The sequence below is a fragment of the Orcinus orca genome, chromosome 2 (genome assembly GCF_937001465.1).
Source record: "Orcinus orca chromosome 2, mOrcOrc1.1, whole genome shotgun sequence".
NCBI lineage: Eukaryota > Metazoa > Chordata > Mammalia > Artiodactyla > Delphinidae > Orcinus > Orcinus orca.
In genome coordinates, this window is record NC_064560.1 from 109549389 (window position 1) to 109563897 (window position 14509).

Genomic DNA, 14509 nt, shown 5'->3' on the forward strand with positions numbered 1-14509 from the left:
TTTCAGTTGTGAAGGAGTATGATAATCTGTTAGTTTATAATTTGTATGTGTTTATTTATTTTTGGTTGCGTGGCATGCGGGATCTTATATATATACACACACATGCACACATACAGGTAAAATTTGAGGAGGCAGCAGAGTTAAACCTAAATAAATGAGAGAGCTCTACATACAAATATAAATGTTTCTCCTTAGAAATGGTTTCCGCTGCCAGCCTTGATGTAAGTCTTATTAACCTACTATAGTTCCTTTCACCAGGTCAAAATATAGTATCAACTTAAGTACAGTTAGGGGCTCCACAGACCACCTCTTCTTGGAGTCCTAGTCAAATAAAACCAGACTACCGAGTCAGCCTAACTGAAAAGGCAATGCAAGTTTTTACTGATGTCTCTTGAAGCATAACAAAGCAAACTTCTTAAAATTCTTTCCCAGCTGTGAATCTCCGCACCACTCTCCCACACAGGAGCCACCTCTACTCTCTCCCTTCACTTAAGTGTGAGTTAGCTTATGTAGCTTTTTATTTTTCTTCCTCACCCTGGAACTGACCAGCAAGCAATAACTTTCAGGGTTTGTGTTGGAGGGTGTGTTCGAGGAGATGCCCAGAGGCAATCCGCTATGCTTACCAAGTGTCCAATTTCATGGCAGTCTCTTTCCTCAAGGAACAGTTAATAGGCACACTGGAAAAAGCAACACACCAGAGTTGGGTATGTTACCTGTTGGGTGGTGGGATACAGACTCTGGGTAAAATGAGGGGTTCTGACATAGGGCAAATCAGCCTGAAGGTGAGCCTAGAAGTGGGCCTGGACCTTGACAGTGAATTACCAAATCAGTATTTGTGGAGCCTCCTGTCTCCATTTCTCAGTGGTGGCCGTTCTGGGGTGTTTTCCTTTACAGTCAAGACTCCCTTTAGCCGGATAACATAAGAAAGGATCACATGCACAGGCAGCTAAAAGCTCTTCCAGTATCACTAAGAGGTAGTTTGAGATAAGTAAGTGGTCTCTGAGGTCCCTGAAGACTAAAAACCGGGTGTCCTGAGTCCCAAATGGTCCCACGCGCCTCTAGTTTAGCAGTCCAGAGGGGCAGTTAAGTCCCGCGTAAAGTGCAGAGTGGTTATGGGCACTTGCTCCTGAGAATCTCCACCTGGCCTCAGCATCCAGATCAGCCAGCTCTGGCTCGTTTACTGCCAGCTCACGCCGCCTGCGGTCACTCCGCCCACTGCCCCCCTCGGTCTCCTCCCCCTTCTTTCCCTTTTGCGCACCGCCATTTCCGCCTACGGCTTTCTCCTATTTGGGCCCTCCTCGGCTTCCGTCCCAGATGATCCCTTCGCGAGGCTGCCGCCGCCTCCTCCTCCCGAAGCTGGAGCCACCTCCTCGGCCAGTGGCGTAGCCGGACTCTGTGTCGGGGCCAGATAGATAGGGGCGGAGGTCTGGAGCCCGGTCTCGACCCGAGCGGGGGGCCATGGAGAAAGCGGCCCGAGGCGCTCTCGACACCGACTAACGCGGGCCCGTTGCGGCTGCAGGCGCCATGGACCGAGCCCCCGCAGACCAGGTACGCGGGTTTGGGCCGGGCTGGCCGGGCCGGGAGCTGGGGGTCGCTGCTTCCTCCCGGGCGGGCCCTGGTCTCCGAGCGTGGGCCCGAACGGCCGAAGCCTTCGGGTTTTTGCTGGCGCAGACCTCCTTTCCCCGGGAGCCTGGCGGCGCCCCACTCTCCTGCATTGTTCCAGCTGCTGTCTCGAGCTTGGGGGCTTTTCCAGCCCCGTTCCCCCCGGGCTGGGGACTCGCTTTTGCTCTTCCTCCCTGGCTTGGTGAAAGGGGCCAGAAGACTCCCAAGTTGTCCGTGCTCTCCCGAGAGAGGGTTTATAACTTCCAGAGAATACCACCTCCCCCCCTTCCCTTCCCTTCAGTTCTGGAATGTGTTTTCAAGGTGGAAAGGCTTTTGAAGGTTTCTCACTTAGAAAAACTGTCAGAGAATGTGTGATAACTACAGACGAAGGCGGGGGGAGGTTTATGGGCTTTTTTAAGATCTACGTTTCCTTGAGCGAAGCATTGTTTTTGCAGTGGTTTTAGGGAGGTCTTCCCTTTTAGATATGAAATACTACGGTTTCCCTTTGCCCTTCTAGCCAACTATTTCGCAAAAATAAGTGTTTTTAAAAAGTCGATGTTATATTTTAAAGGTGTAGGACCGAAGCGCGAATTCATTTCCGAGCCCGTTTTCATATTCACAAAGCAGTCCCATTAGTGTTTTCAGTTGCATCAAATTATTGATTATCGAAGCCAGTAGGTGCTGGGAGGCTGGGATGGTGGTAGTGTTAAAAAAATAATCTAAAATAATAGTTTTCTTCCCCCACAGAAGTTTCGGTATTTTCCATCTTGAGACCTGTGTGAAACGATTTAATTTGATGAAATCTAAGTTTACTCACTCTCCATTCCCCTCTTCAGTTGAAGGCCTTGCCCAGTGATGAACTAGGCAAATAGATGAAGGAAAAAGAGAGACTAGGGATTTGCCTAATTACTTTACAAATGGATAATTAACACCTGAATGATGAGACAAGATTTCCCAAATTCCTGTATCTGTAGCTAGTGAGAGCCAGTTCTGATTTTAAATCGGGCTCTTTTAGCAGGCAAAGAGCAGCCTCCTGGTTGTGTGTGTGTGTGTATTTTTATTTTTACAAAATCTTTATTTAAAAAAAGCTTTATGTGAATATGCCTCTGAAAACAAAAAATGAGTTTTATGAAACAATATGTGTATTTACCGAAGCAAAATTGATTGGGGCCCCTTGGCAAATACATACAGGCTTTCCTCTGACTCCGGGTATTTTATATACACCCTATATCCAATTTAATGAAAAACAATTTTTCAAGGTATCTATCAAAAGTGTCTGAGATTTGAAAGCCTGACAAGTGAATAGGAAATTTTCTTGATTTTTTTGTATGTGTGTCACTAATGAAAGGGTTAAACATTTTGGTCGTTCTCTGTGATGACAGAACTGTAACTAGTAATGCTGCCATATGTATACTTATGGTTCCCTTCATCCCGGAGGAAATGTAATGAACTATTTAGATGGTAACCCTTAGCATAGTTATTTGTGTGTGATTATCTTAACAGCAAGTGCTATGAGCAAATTATTTAGAGAGCCTCTTTATCTTTCATCCTGTATCTTTCCAAAGTCCACAACCTATTAAAATCTTGTAGAAATTTAAGGTTCAGAGAAAAATCATAAATGTAGGTTTTCCATTGAAGAGTTTTTCTTTTTTTTCCCCTCCAATACCTCTTGCCTCTTCCCTTAGCCTAACCTTAAATGAGAGAATAATTTGAATCAATCCCCCTTTCCCCCCACATGCTCACAGGAAGCTGAGACCCCAGGAAGTGATGCCTGGTTCGTGCTGTAGGCAGTTAATTCAGGGATCCATGGATGACCTGGAAGGAGTCTTCTTCGTTTTAATTAGCACTTTTCTGGGGCAAGACTCCATTATTTTCATCATATGCTCATATTCATCATTGAAAAAAGGCACAGAATCATTCATTTCATGATAGATTAGGGGCTAGAACTGAGATTTGTCCACTTTGTGGGTGGAGTTCTTGATTGTTTTCACTATACCACTGAGTAATGCCATGGCTTTTCCAAGTTATTTGGAATGTACTTTTATATTTTTAATAACGAATTGAATTTAATAGGTAAAAGTCATTAAAAACAGATGCCATATGTGCTGAATTCCCATTTTTTCTCACAAAACATTTTTTTTTTTCATTTTAAACCATTGTTGGTTTATATTTAGAATTTCTGGGAATGTCTACAGCATTAAAACTTATTATATTGTAGTGGTTAGCAATTCACAGAAGTTTGATTTTTAAAAAATAGTACTAATACACACTTTCTGCATTTTGTCTTAATCTAAGCGAAATCCTTGTAGTATTGCACAAGTGTAACTTAAGAAAAAACTCGGCATGTTTTGCCTGAAGGCATTCATGTTGCTGTTGTTGAATTACCCCTTTTTAAAAAAAAATATAAAATCTTTGTATAAAAGGATAAATTGTGTGTGCGTTGATCGAGATTTTAAAAAATAAGTTACTGGGAATACATGCTAGCTGATAGTCTTAATTGTAGTAATGACTATTTGAAAGAATGTTATAACCAGAAGGGAGTCTCAGGAGTATTCTCTTTTACCAAGACTATATTAAATCAAAACAAGTAGCTTAATTTTAATTGCCAGAGTTAGTTCTAAGAACTACTTGGTATTGTGCCTTTTTGTTGTTTTTGTTCTTAAGGGAAAAAAAGCTGGTATAAAGGGATGTGAAGCATAAATCATGGAGTTCATTTTGTTTATAAAGTCTTAGTGTTTCTATTTTTAGTAAATTTAGGACAGTGTTTTGAGATTTTTTTTTTAATAAACAATAACCTTAGAAGTAACAGAACACTTCAGGTTTACTATCTCATTTGTATTATCAAATAATTTAAACATTGGCTTGATATTTAGTACATTAACGTTAGATAAGTTCTTTTAAAATAATTTACAAAATTATTGATCACTGATGTCTTTAATTCTTAGAAAAGCAAATGTGTAATAAATGCATATGGCTTCATGCAAAGTGCTGATTACCAATAAAGATATAAAATTATTCGGTTTATAATTTTTTTCTTTAAATAATTTATAAACTTCAAATAATATCAGCACTGCAAACTAAATATATTCTAGATAAGTTACTCTAAAATGTTTATTATTCAGCAGTACTTACAGTTAGCTTTTATAGATCTAAGTAAATGATTGTCTTAACAAATTTTAAAAATAATATTTTTGTAATTAAAAAGAAGGTAAATAATGCTCATTTACTGAAAATACCATTTGGAAATTTTAAAAGGCATTTTTCCCTAAGCTTTTAAGTCAAAGAGGAAATATAAAGTAGAATTTTAGATTTTTGAAAAAGTAATAAAATATTACACATGATAATGTATGGGATGTGGCTGAAGCTTACTCTGAGGCAAATGCATAGTCATAAATGTTTTCATTATTCAACATTTTAAAAGGAAATTAAAAATTAAGCATCCAAGGCAAGAAGTTTGGGGGTAAACCCTTCAAAGAAAGAGAGTAAAAAAAAGGAAAAGCAGGAATTAATTAATTAGATATTCCAAAAACTAGTATTAAATTTAGAAAGTTGGATGTTAGAAAAGTACCACCAGACTTTAACAGGATTAAATGTGGTCTATTTTAAAAAAAGGGGGAAAATGTATGGATAGGAAAGCAAATGGTCAGAGTCTAAGGTAAACGGTTTTTTTTGTTTTTTCACTATTTTCTAAAGTCTTGGCAGAACTCATATGTATAACTACTGTGATTTGTTTTGGCAAGTGGTTTACTTTCAGTATAAAACATTCCAACCAGAAAACAATAAAGCCAGCAGGTATCTCTGAAGCATTTTTTTCCTTCAGAAGACATTTTATCTTTGGCCATGATATGTAAAATAATGTTTGATATATCATATTTACCTTAACATAGGAAGAATGTGGAGGGTTTCCATGGTCATATTTTTTCTCTAGGTGTGTAGTACATACTGACATTTCACTGTGGGAGCGTGCTGTATTATATTCTACTTCAGTTTTGATTTCAAGTGAGTGTCTTTTTTCTGTTGCTTAATTTGGGAAAATTATTCGCACTCTTCTGAATGTTCTGTCTCAGAGGAGTTTAGTATGCATTTTCTGTTGATGTGTGCTTTGTAGTAATGTTTGCTCATTTTCCCTAAACCAGCCTCGTGTGGTTCTCTCTTCAGAACATGAACTCAATGCATGTTTGTTGAATTATATATAGGCTCTCAGTGATCTGAATGCGTTTGTTCAATAAACTTTTAAATAAGGTTTTTATAGTTTTTTGTTCTGATAAATTCTTGGGTTTTCTAGATTATTCACATCAAAGAAATTTTATTGATGTTTGTTTTACTATATGCAGAATTTTAAATGAATGTGAAACAGCTTGTTTTGTTTTTTCAAATACAGGTTTCTGGGATTATGATTTTTCATTAATTTGGAAAATTCTGAAATAATTTCTGAAAGAGAAAGATAATTTTATTGTGTAGTTTTTTTTTTAACAAAGAGAAGTACAGGAATAGATTTTGTTCTGTGTTTAGACTTCTTTCATATTTATATTTTATTTAAGGAGACAAAAATTTGCTATAAAATTTTTGATTTCTAAAAACCAGATCATGGCAAAAGTAGAGAGACTAAACAGAAATTCAGACTGAGGCATATCATTGTATGAAGTAACTAGTCTAATTTTTCCATAACATTTTGTTGTCCACTATGTTAAAACATTTTTTCCTTTGATCTCTATGCTAATATAATTGAAATATTGCCAGAATTTGTTGCTTGCTTAACATATTGTCTCTATGGGCTTTATTATATGGAATTTAAAAAATAGTTTGGGATCTTTACATTACTTTTCAGGCCTGAGAACAACTGAGGGTGCATTTTGATGTATGACACTGAAGGCCCCAAAGTCACAATAAACAACTTATAAAACCATACGGAGTTGTAACTATAGGAGAAAGTTTGCCAGTCTGTTCCTACTAGTGACATCTTCTGTTTGTGCAGCTGTTGACTACAGCAGCTTCTCTTTTTTGCTAAAAACAAAGGATCGTTTCAGTGTTTGTGAGTTTTATTGTTGAATGCCAATATCTAGAATTGCACTTAGAATAGAAACCAATACAGACTTTAATTTTTAAGGACATATACTGTGTATATGTGCAGATATTAGTTATAAATTATGCATGACACTTTGAATAGTGGGTTGCCTAAATTCATAAAACATATAGAGTACAAATGAGACTAGGCATAAAAAATTTGTGGCACTGTCTCCCCTCCCCTCCGCGCCACGTGGCTTGCGGGATCTTTGTTCCCTGACCAGGGATGGAACCTGTGCCCCCTGCAGTGGAAGTGGAGTCCTAACCATTGGACTGCCAGGGAATTCCCTGCACCTTTTGACTTGAGCAAGAATTTGAATTTGTTGTTACCAAAGTAATTTATGAGTTGGTATTACTTGGGGGGATCAGGAAAAGTTATTTTTAAATTATTTCTTTATATTAGTATTATTCCTTTTTTTCATATTGGGCTGAGAATTTAATATAACTGCATACCTTGCATTAAAAAAAAATCCTGGTGTCTTCTAGTCCAGATTTATAAAACTGTTCAGGTTCTCATATGTTCAAAGGTTGATATTTTATACCTTATGTAAATAAGTTTTGAATCATGTTGACTATCACAGTGACAATCACTGACTTACACTGTTAACATTTGTTTTTGCCTCTTGTGTTGAAATTCAAGAAACCAACTCCAGTTCACAGATATTTGTGAGTTCAATGACGCTATCAACTTCAGATTTGGTTAGTAGTACAGAAGTAGGCTTCAAAGTTAAATCAGGTGGGGAGGAAGGATATTGAATTGATACTGCTATATAGTTCAGATTTCTTCCCCCAGACACATATTACTGAATATTTACAGTGGACTCTTTGGAGAACAGTTTTTCTGAAAAAGGCTCTATATTTAGCATGTCAAGTCTTTTCTTTAGATTTTCTTGGATTTGCTACTGATTACTTTTGTGAGAAACATGCATGAAATTTATTCTGAGAAATATGCCTTCATGGGAGTTTCTACTGACTGCCACTCTGGTGGGGAAAAAGTTCTGGTTAGGGCTATTGCTTTCAGGTAGTTGATTTGAGTTGTTGAAAAATTGGATTGCATTCCACTTACTGGTTTTGCTAAGAAGTGTTTAATATCTTTTTAGATTGTAATGTTTGTGGTTTTTAACATTCTGCTTTTACAGAATGTGCCTATAGATTATTTCTTTGTATAATTAAATTTTAAAAATTTGTTGTTAAATATAACAAATATAGAAAGAAAACTGCATAAAACCAGTGTACAGCTAAATGAATTATTGGATGAATACCTCATATCACCCAAGTTAGGATATAGAACTTTGCCAGGTACCCCAGAAACCATACAGGTGCCTCTTCCCAATCACAGCTTCCTCTTTCCTAAGAGTAATTCCTATCCTAATTTTCATGGCTCTTATTTACTTTTCTTTATAGTTTTGTCACGAACTTGTGCATCCTTAGTATTGTAGTTTATTATGTCTGTTAAACCTCTATAGATTTATAAGGAGAGATACAAAATAAACTAAAATGGAGTACGTAGACTGGATTACTTTAGTTTACTCGGCTTGTCTTCTGGGAAGCTGAAGTACTCATTTTTCCCCAGTTTAACTGTGAGGCAAAAGTTTTTCTCCCTTATTTTTTTTTTCATTTATTGTAGACATTTTCCTTCCTTTTAATTTAACCATACTAATCTAATTTCCTGAAATGGACAGAAATAGACTATTTTTTAGACTATTCAAACAAATATAAAGTATCCTTCAGAACTCTGTTGAGTAATTTTTTTTCCCCTAACAAAATTAGTTAAAAACACATTGTTTTGTCTGAAGAGCTAGTTTGTTTTTTTTACTACCAGCTTTATTTTTGGACTGTGGGGTACAATTTCCTTGTATTCTTGATTGTTTTAACAGCTTTGGTTATGTAAGGAATGACTTCATTGAAATCTAGTAACCTTTGATAACTTTTCTCCTATTTGATGGCTTTGTTTAAATAACGTAATCATATTTAATTATTTTAATTTGACCTTGCTATTCCTTTGAATATCTTGTGGCATTAGAGACCTAATTACTGTTTGTAAAGACTGTCTCTTTTATTGTTAAATTGTGAATTTGTATTATTTAAATTTTTGTTCGTTTGTTAGTAATGTGTTTCACTTTCTCTTTGAAGAATGTCAAGCTGTCAGCTGAGGTAGAACCATTTATTCCCCAGAAGAAGAATCCTGATACATTTATGATCCCTATGGCACTCCCAAATGATAACGGCAGTGTTTCTGGTGTAGAACCAACTCCAATTCCCAGCTACCTGATTACTTGTTATCCATTTGTTCAGGAAAACCAGTCCAATAGGTAATTTGTTTACTATTATTTTCTTTTGGTGGGGGAAGAAAGGGGTAGGGAAATATAGAAGTTGGCAAAGGATACTTCTTAATTTTTTCTTTTGTAACTTTTAAACATTAACCATTTCTCTGTTTTCTAAGAGGAGTAAATAAAACCAAATGATGTAGAAATTTAAAAATTGTTAACATGGATTATTGTTATTTTCTCATTCTTTCTAAGAGAAAATGGAGTTCTTTGTATGTGTCTCCTATGATAAGTCATTGAAATTTGTTTGAAATAAATTGACTCAAAGGGAGAAATGAATTATTCAGAAAGAGGGGTGAACAAAAATCCTTTTTTGAGGATAGGCATCTAATCATAATTGCCAAGACAGTCTGGCATAAGAAGAATATATCAAGGGGTAGCCCTTAACTTTGAAGCTTTTGTGTCTAGGTAGCATATATGTGTTTAGACTCTGATTGTAGTTTAAATTTAGCTTCTGTGCTGTAGTCACAGGGTGATGTAGCAAAATGCTTACAGTTTAGATAATGTGTGACCTAGTGTTTAGGGTGTATCTTGTGATAGTCATGATAGCCTTTCTAACCCTGCTTAGACTGTCTGAATGATTAGCATTTCATTGGTGTCGTTCATTTTATTGCTGTATAAAAGTACTTTCAGCCTCTTTCAAGTTATATCACACAAAAAATTGTACTTCTCCAGCACTCTGGGATAAATGGATGAGGGGACTAGGCTCTAGCCTTTGCCCAGCCACCCCTGAGGGCTAAGGCAATCAATATTTCTACACGTCTATAACCATTGTGGCACACTAGTGTGCCCAGGCACATTCTTTGAGAAATTCTGGTTGTATGAGATAACGGATCACTAAATTACTGTCTCAGATATTAAATATTCAAGTTAATAGTCTAAAACTCTTAATAGTTTTGGGCATTAGGCAAACAGTAGAAGCTAAAGGAGTCTTCTCAATTGAGTCAAGTTAACATTATATTAAAAATCTTTGACCTGTATTGGATTATGTTTGAAGTGATTTGTAAACTAGATTAAAAATACTATTCTGTATTTGACAAAGTGGCCAAGTGTACAGTATGATAAATTTAATTTTTCTTACCTTACCAAATAATCTTTGAGAATTCATGAGTAAGCCAGCCATCAGATTATTTGAAAATATTTTTAGAATTGTGGCAGGGAGTATTTTTCCCTTTTGCTTTGTCATGGAATAGTGAGGAAAAGCTCTGTACTCCAGCCCCCATGACCCCTCATTTGTCAACAGCAACTGTCTGCAAGGAGAATTGCTGAGACAGGAAGGACTGGTGCTTTATAGGAAGGGATTGCACTAGGAGAACTCTAATGCTGGAGATAGATGGTAGTGAACAAGCTTGCCTTTTTCTTCTCTTCTTTCCCTTGGACCTGGTGCCTGCTTCCATTGCCAAGGAGGGGAGCCAGGGAAAGAGCTGGACTTGGCCAGGTGGTTAGGGGAGTATGGTAGAGGAGTAGGAGGCTGTGGGCCTGAGCTAAAGAATGGGAGGTGGAAGAATCAAACACCCGTTGTAAAGATCACCTTACACAATGATCACCTTACCCTGCTTTTTGCAGAAGACTGTCACAGTTGCTACCATTGGATGGGAACTTTGGACTGCCTTTAGTGGCAGATTCAGCAACTAGGTGTTTTAACTTTTAAGCAGAAATACCTTGAGGAGGTTGAGGGGAGAGTTACAAATGAGAAAGGTCCGTACCAAAATTTTTAAATTTTGGAATGCAGTAAGCTATCAGGTTGAATTCCTTTTTACTGTCAATTAAATTGTTATTACATGTACATAAAAATCTCTAGTTATAGCAAGGAAATTTATAAAATGGTAATTTTATCTCTTTCAGAATTACTATGAGGCTACTATTTTGTACTGTTTTTTCTTTTATTAAAACACGTTGAGATTTTGTTTTAGCATTACTTTTAGACATACATGTCAATAGATTTTTTTCTTTTTTGATTTGATTTTACAGACAGTTTCCATTATATAACAATGATATACGATGGCAACAGCCTAATCCAAACCCTGCCGGACCATACCTTGCTTACCCCATTATATCTGCTCAGCCACCTGTTTCTACAGAGTATACATATTATCAGCTGATGCCAGCACCATGTGCCCAAGTTATGGGTTTCTATCATCCTTTTCCTGCACCTTACTCCAACACTTTTCAGGCTGCAAATACTGTCAATACTATAACTGCAGAATGCACTGAGCGTCCAAATCAGCTTGGACAGGTCTTCCCGTTATCTGGTCATCGAAACAGAAACAGTAATAGAGGACCAGTGGTACCAAAAGTAAGTGACTGAATTTGATTGGCTTTTGTGTTTGATATTTCTCTTGTTAGTAATAGTATAAGTAATTTGCTACTTGTATTGATTAGCCTTTAATCCTGAATTTACCTTTTAGAAAACAGTCAATGGTGTTAGCATTTATAAAATAATCTTTTTTCCATTAGTTTTGGTCCTCATTCTTAAATGGTGATATGATTTACAGTCATCTTCCACTTCCTTCAGAGAGTTTACATAAGCATAATGCACAGATATTTCCAAAGTATTTTAATTTAGTGATAAAAATTGCATAGTGACACCAGTTTTAATAAGTGATTAGTTTGGGTCCTTTGCTAGCAGTGTTGAGTGGCTAATGCACATCAAGACATTTCAGTCTTCAGAAATAAGCAGGAGATATTATGGAAAAGAACATTTGTCTCTTCAACTTCATTGTTTCTGTTCTGTCAATTTTTAGTGGGAATAGCACTTTGTTATTCAAGGGATGCTTTATTATTTGAATACAAGGTCTCCCAGGGCTAAAGAAAATTAAAGATAAATGTGGGAAATGACCTTTTGTCAGCACCAGCCTTTGACTAAATTAAAAAAAAAAGACACAAAGGCCTTGAAATCACAGGAGGATTAATCTAGGTGACTGTTTCTTAACTAAAAGGTAACTTTTCTATTGAGGCCATGATATCAAAGCACATAAGAAGAAAAACCATGTTTCTTTTCAGCACTTTTGAGCTAATAGAAGGCAGAGGGATTAGATGCATTTTATGACTGTTATTGTCAAGGAGTTGATGCTTTCCTAGATTCCATTAGCCTAGCCTCTTTGGTGAAAAGTCTTTGCTATCTTCTGGCATACTTTTAACAGATTAAAATACAAACAAGCATTAGAAGTTGCTTTGAAAAGCATTTTAGTCTTTGTTCATGGAAACATTCTGGATCAAGGGAAATCCTTTTGGGACCTCTGAGAATGAAAAGAAGACAATAGTATATAACTTTCAGAGTTTGAAGTAACATGATTTCTCAGAGTGCATTTCCAGCACTTGAATCTAAGAAGTTAAATTTGGAATTGTATAAATTACTATTAAGTGATGAATACCCATATTTTTAAAAATGAAGGAAAGGATCAGCTTTTTAATATTTTCTTTTTAAACTCTCAAGCAGAAATTTCTTTTGTAATTCATTGCTAAAATTTCTCTTTTGGATAAGTTACCATCCTTTTTATTACCCTTTTAAATAAAAATTTGCAACCCCTAATTTGACATGATTATACTCTTATTGTTTATTAGATATTGATTGAGAAAACTAAAAATGCAAATGACAAAATGAATTTATATTTTATTATAGTAATATTAATGGTTATTTGAAAGTAGTATATAAATGTGTGTATAATACATTATTTACCCTGTTATTGGCTGCAGATAATTTCATGAAATCCTAACACAGTAACCCTATTTCCTCATGGGTTGGGAGTCACTAATTTGTAGCCTACATTTAAGTATCTTTTATAAAGGATGTGTATTTTATAATGTTTAGTACATTGAATAAGATCTTAAGTTTTGTTTTTTTTTTTTTACTTCAATCAGCAACAGCTTTTACAACAGCACATAAAAAGCAAAAGGCCACTGGTGAAAAATGTAGCTACTCAGAAAGAGACAAATGCAGCAGGTCCTGATAACCGATCAAAAATTGTGCTACTGGTAGACGCTTCACAACAAACTGGTAAGGCAAGATTTCTTACATATATACGTTATAGGTTTTAAAAAAAATTATTTTATTGAGGGAATTCCCTGGTGGTCCAGTGGTTAGGGTTCCACGCTTCCACTTCAGGGGGCATGGGTTTGATCCCTGGTTGGGGATCCCGCATGCTACATGGCAAGGCCAAAAAAAAAAAAAAATTATTTTATTGAAGTATAGTTGATTTACAATGTTGTGTTAATTTCTGCTGTGCAGCAAAGTGATTCAGTTATATATACATATACATCCTTTTTTGTTTTCTTTTCCATTATGGTTTATCACAGGATACTGAATATAGTTTCTTGTGCTGTACAGTAGGACCTTGTTGTTTATCCATTCTATATACAATAGCTTGCATCTGCTAATCCCAAACTCTCCCCATCCATCCCTCCTGCATCCCCCTTTCCCCTTGGCAACCACAAGTCTGTTCTCTATGTCTGTATACATCACTGATTTTCATCTGTTGTCATGCATTGACTTTATAATTGTGGACTCTACCACTTTTTTTTTTTGTATTTCGGCCATGCTGCAAAGCAAGCAGGATGGTTCCCCCACCAGGGATTGAACCTGGGCCTCCACAGTGAAAGCTCCAAATCCTAACCAGTAGGCCACAAGGGAACTCCATGGACTCTGCCACTTCTTAGGATTCTAGGCTTTCATCCGTTTATCCTGCCACTTTGTGAAATTCTCACAGTCCATGTCCTTAATGTTCTTTCAACTTGCATGCTGGCTTATATACAATTTTGGGCAGGATTTGATGTTTCCTTATCCCCTTATAGTAGTGGAGCAGTTCAGAAGTCAGAGATGGAATTTTGTAGATATTATAGAAATTTGAGGGACTCATTTTGGTAGAAATCAGAATTGTACGTGTTTTATAACTAGATTAAAATCCTTTTTAGAACATCCTAACATCCTATAATATCTTTATAGAAGAAGTTTTCTGCACCGTATTTTAGTGTAGATCTGAACCACATGTATGAGTGATACCTATATATATCCTCAAATAAGTAAATATTTTGGACTAGTTGGATATCATTTTGTCAAAAGTGTTTTAGAGGACTGTATAAGCATTAAATTAAAAAGCTTTACCCTGGTAATAGATAGGAATTAATAAATAGTCTTAAAATATTCTTGCTATTTTCCAGTTTATATTGTGAAATTTCATTTTGTATCTCAGGTCTCAGCCTAATAGCTGTAGAGTAGATGGCCGTCTTCTACTCTACACCCATTGTGATTAAGGAAATCCTTATTAATGATCCAAGGCTAGGAATTAGATCTGTTCAAAGGCGTATTTGCTTTTTACCCCCTATAGTTTTCACAAAAATGCTGTCTGGCTTAAAATGAATTAGGTGGCACATACATTCTTTCATTTGGACTGTACCTTTTCTGTTGGACGTCTATTCAGTTTCCTTTTACAATTGCTTAGGTCTGTTGGGGCAAGAAAGGATTTGGGAATCAGTTAAAAAACAATCTTGCTGATAGTGCAGTCATTGTGTGATTTGTA

General features: G+C 36.3%; 1 protein-coding gene across 2 annotated transcripts in view; it reads left to right on the forward strand.

Moving 5' to 3' along the window:
- The first annotated feature begins 1253 nt into the window (after positions 1 to 1253).
- SECISBP2L (SECIS binding protein 2 like) overlaps positions 1254 to 14509 on the forward strand; it is a 62585-nt gene continuing 49329 nt past the window's right edge. Inside the window, exons 1-4 of one of the 2 annotated variants that reach the window (XM_004281300.2) lie at positions 1254 to 1548; positions 8800 to 8978; positions 10965 to 11289; positions 12855 to 12990. In XM_004281300.2, coding sequence (XP_004281348.1) covers positions 1525 to 1548; positions 8800 to 8978; positions 10965 to 11289; positions 12855 to 12990 — 664 coding nt within the window. In that variant the 5' untranslated portion in view covers positions 1254 to 1524. Of the gene's footprint in view, positions 1549 to 5580; positions 5602 to 8799; positions 8979 to 10964; positions 11290 to 12854; positions 12991 to 14509 lie in introns of those variants that run through there. The other variant, XM_049706048.1, reaches the window with a different exon arrangement.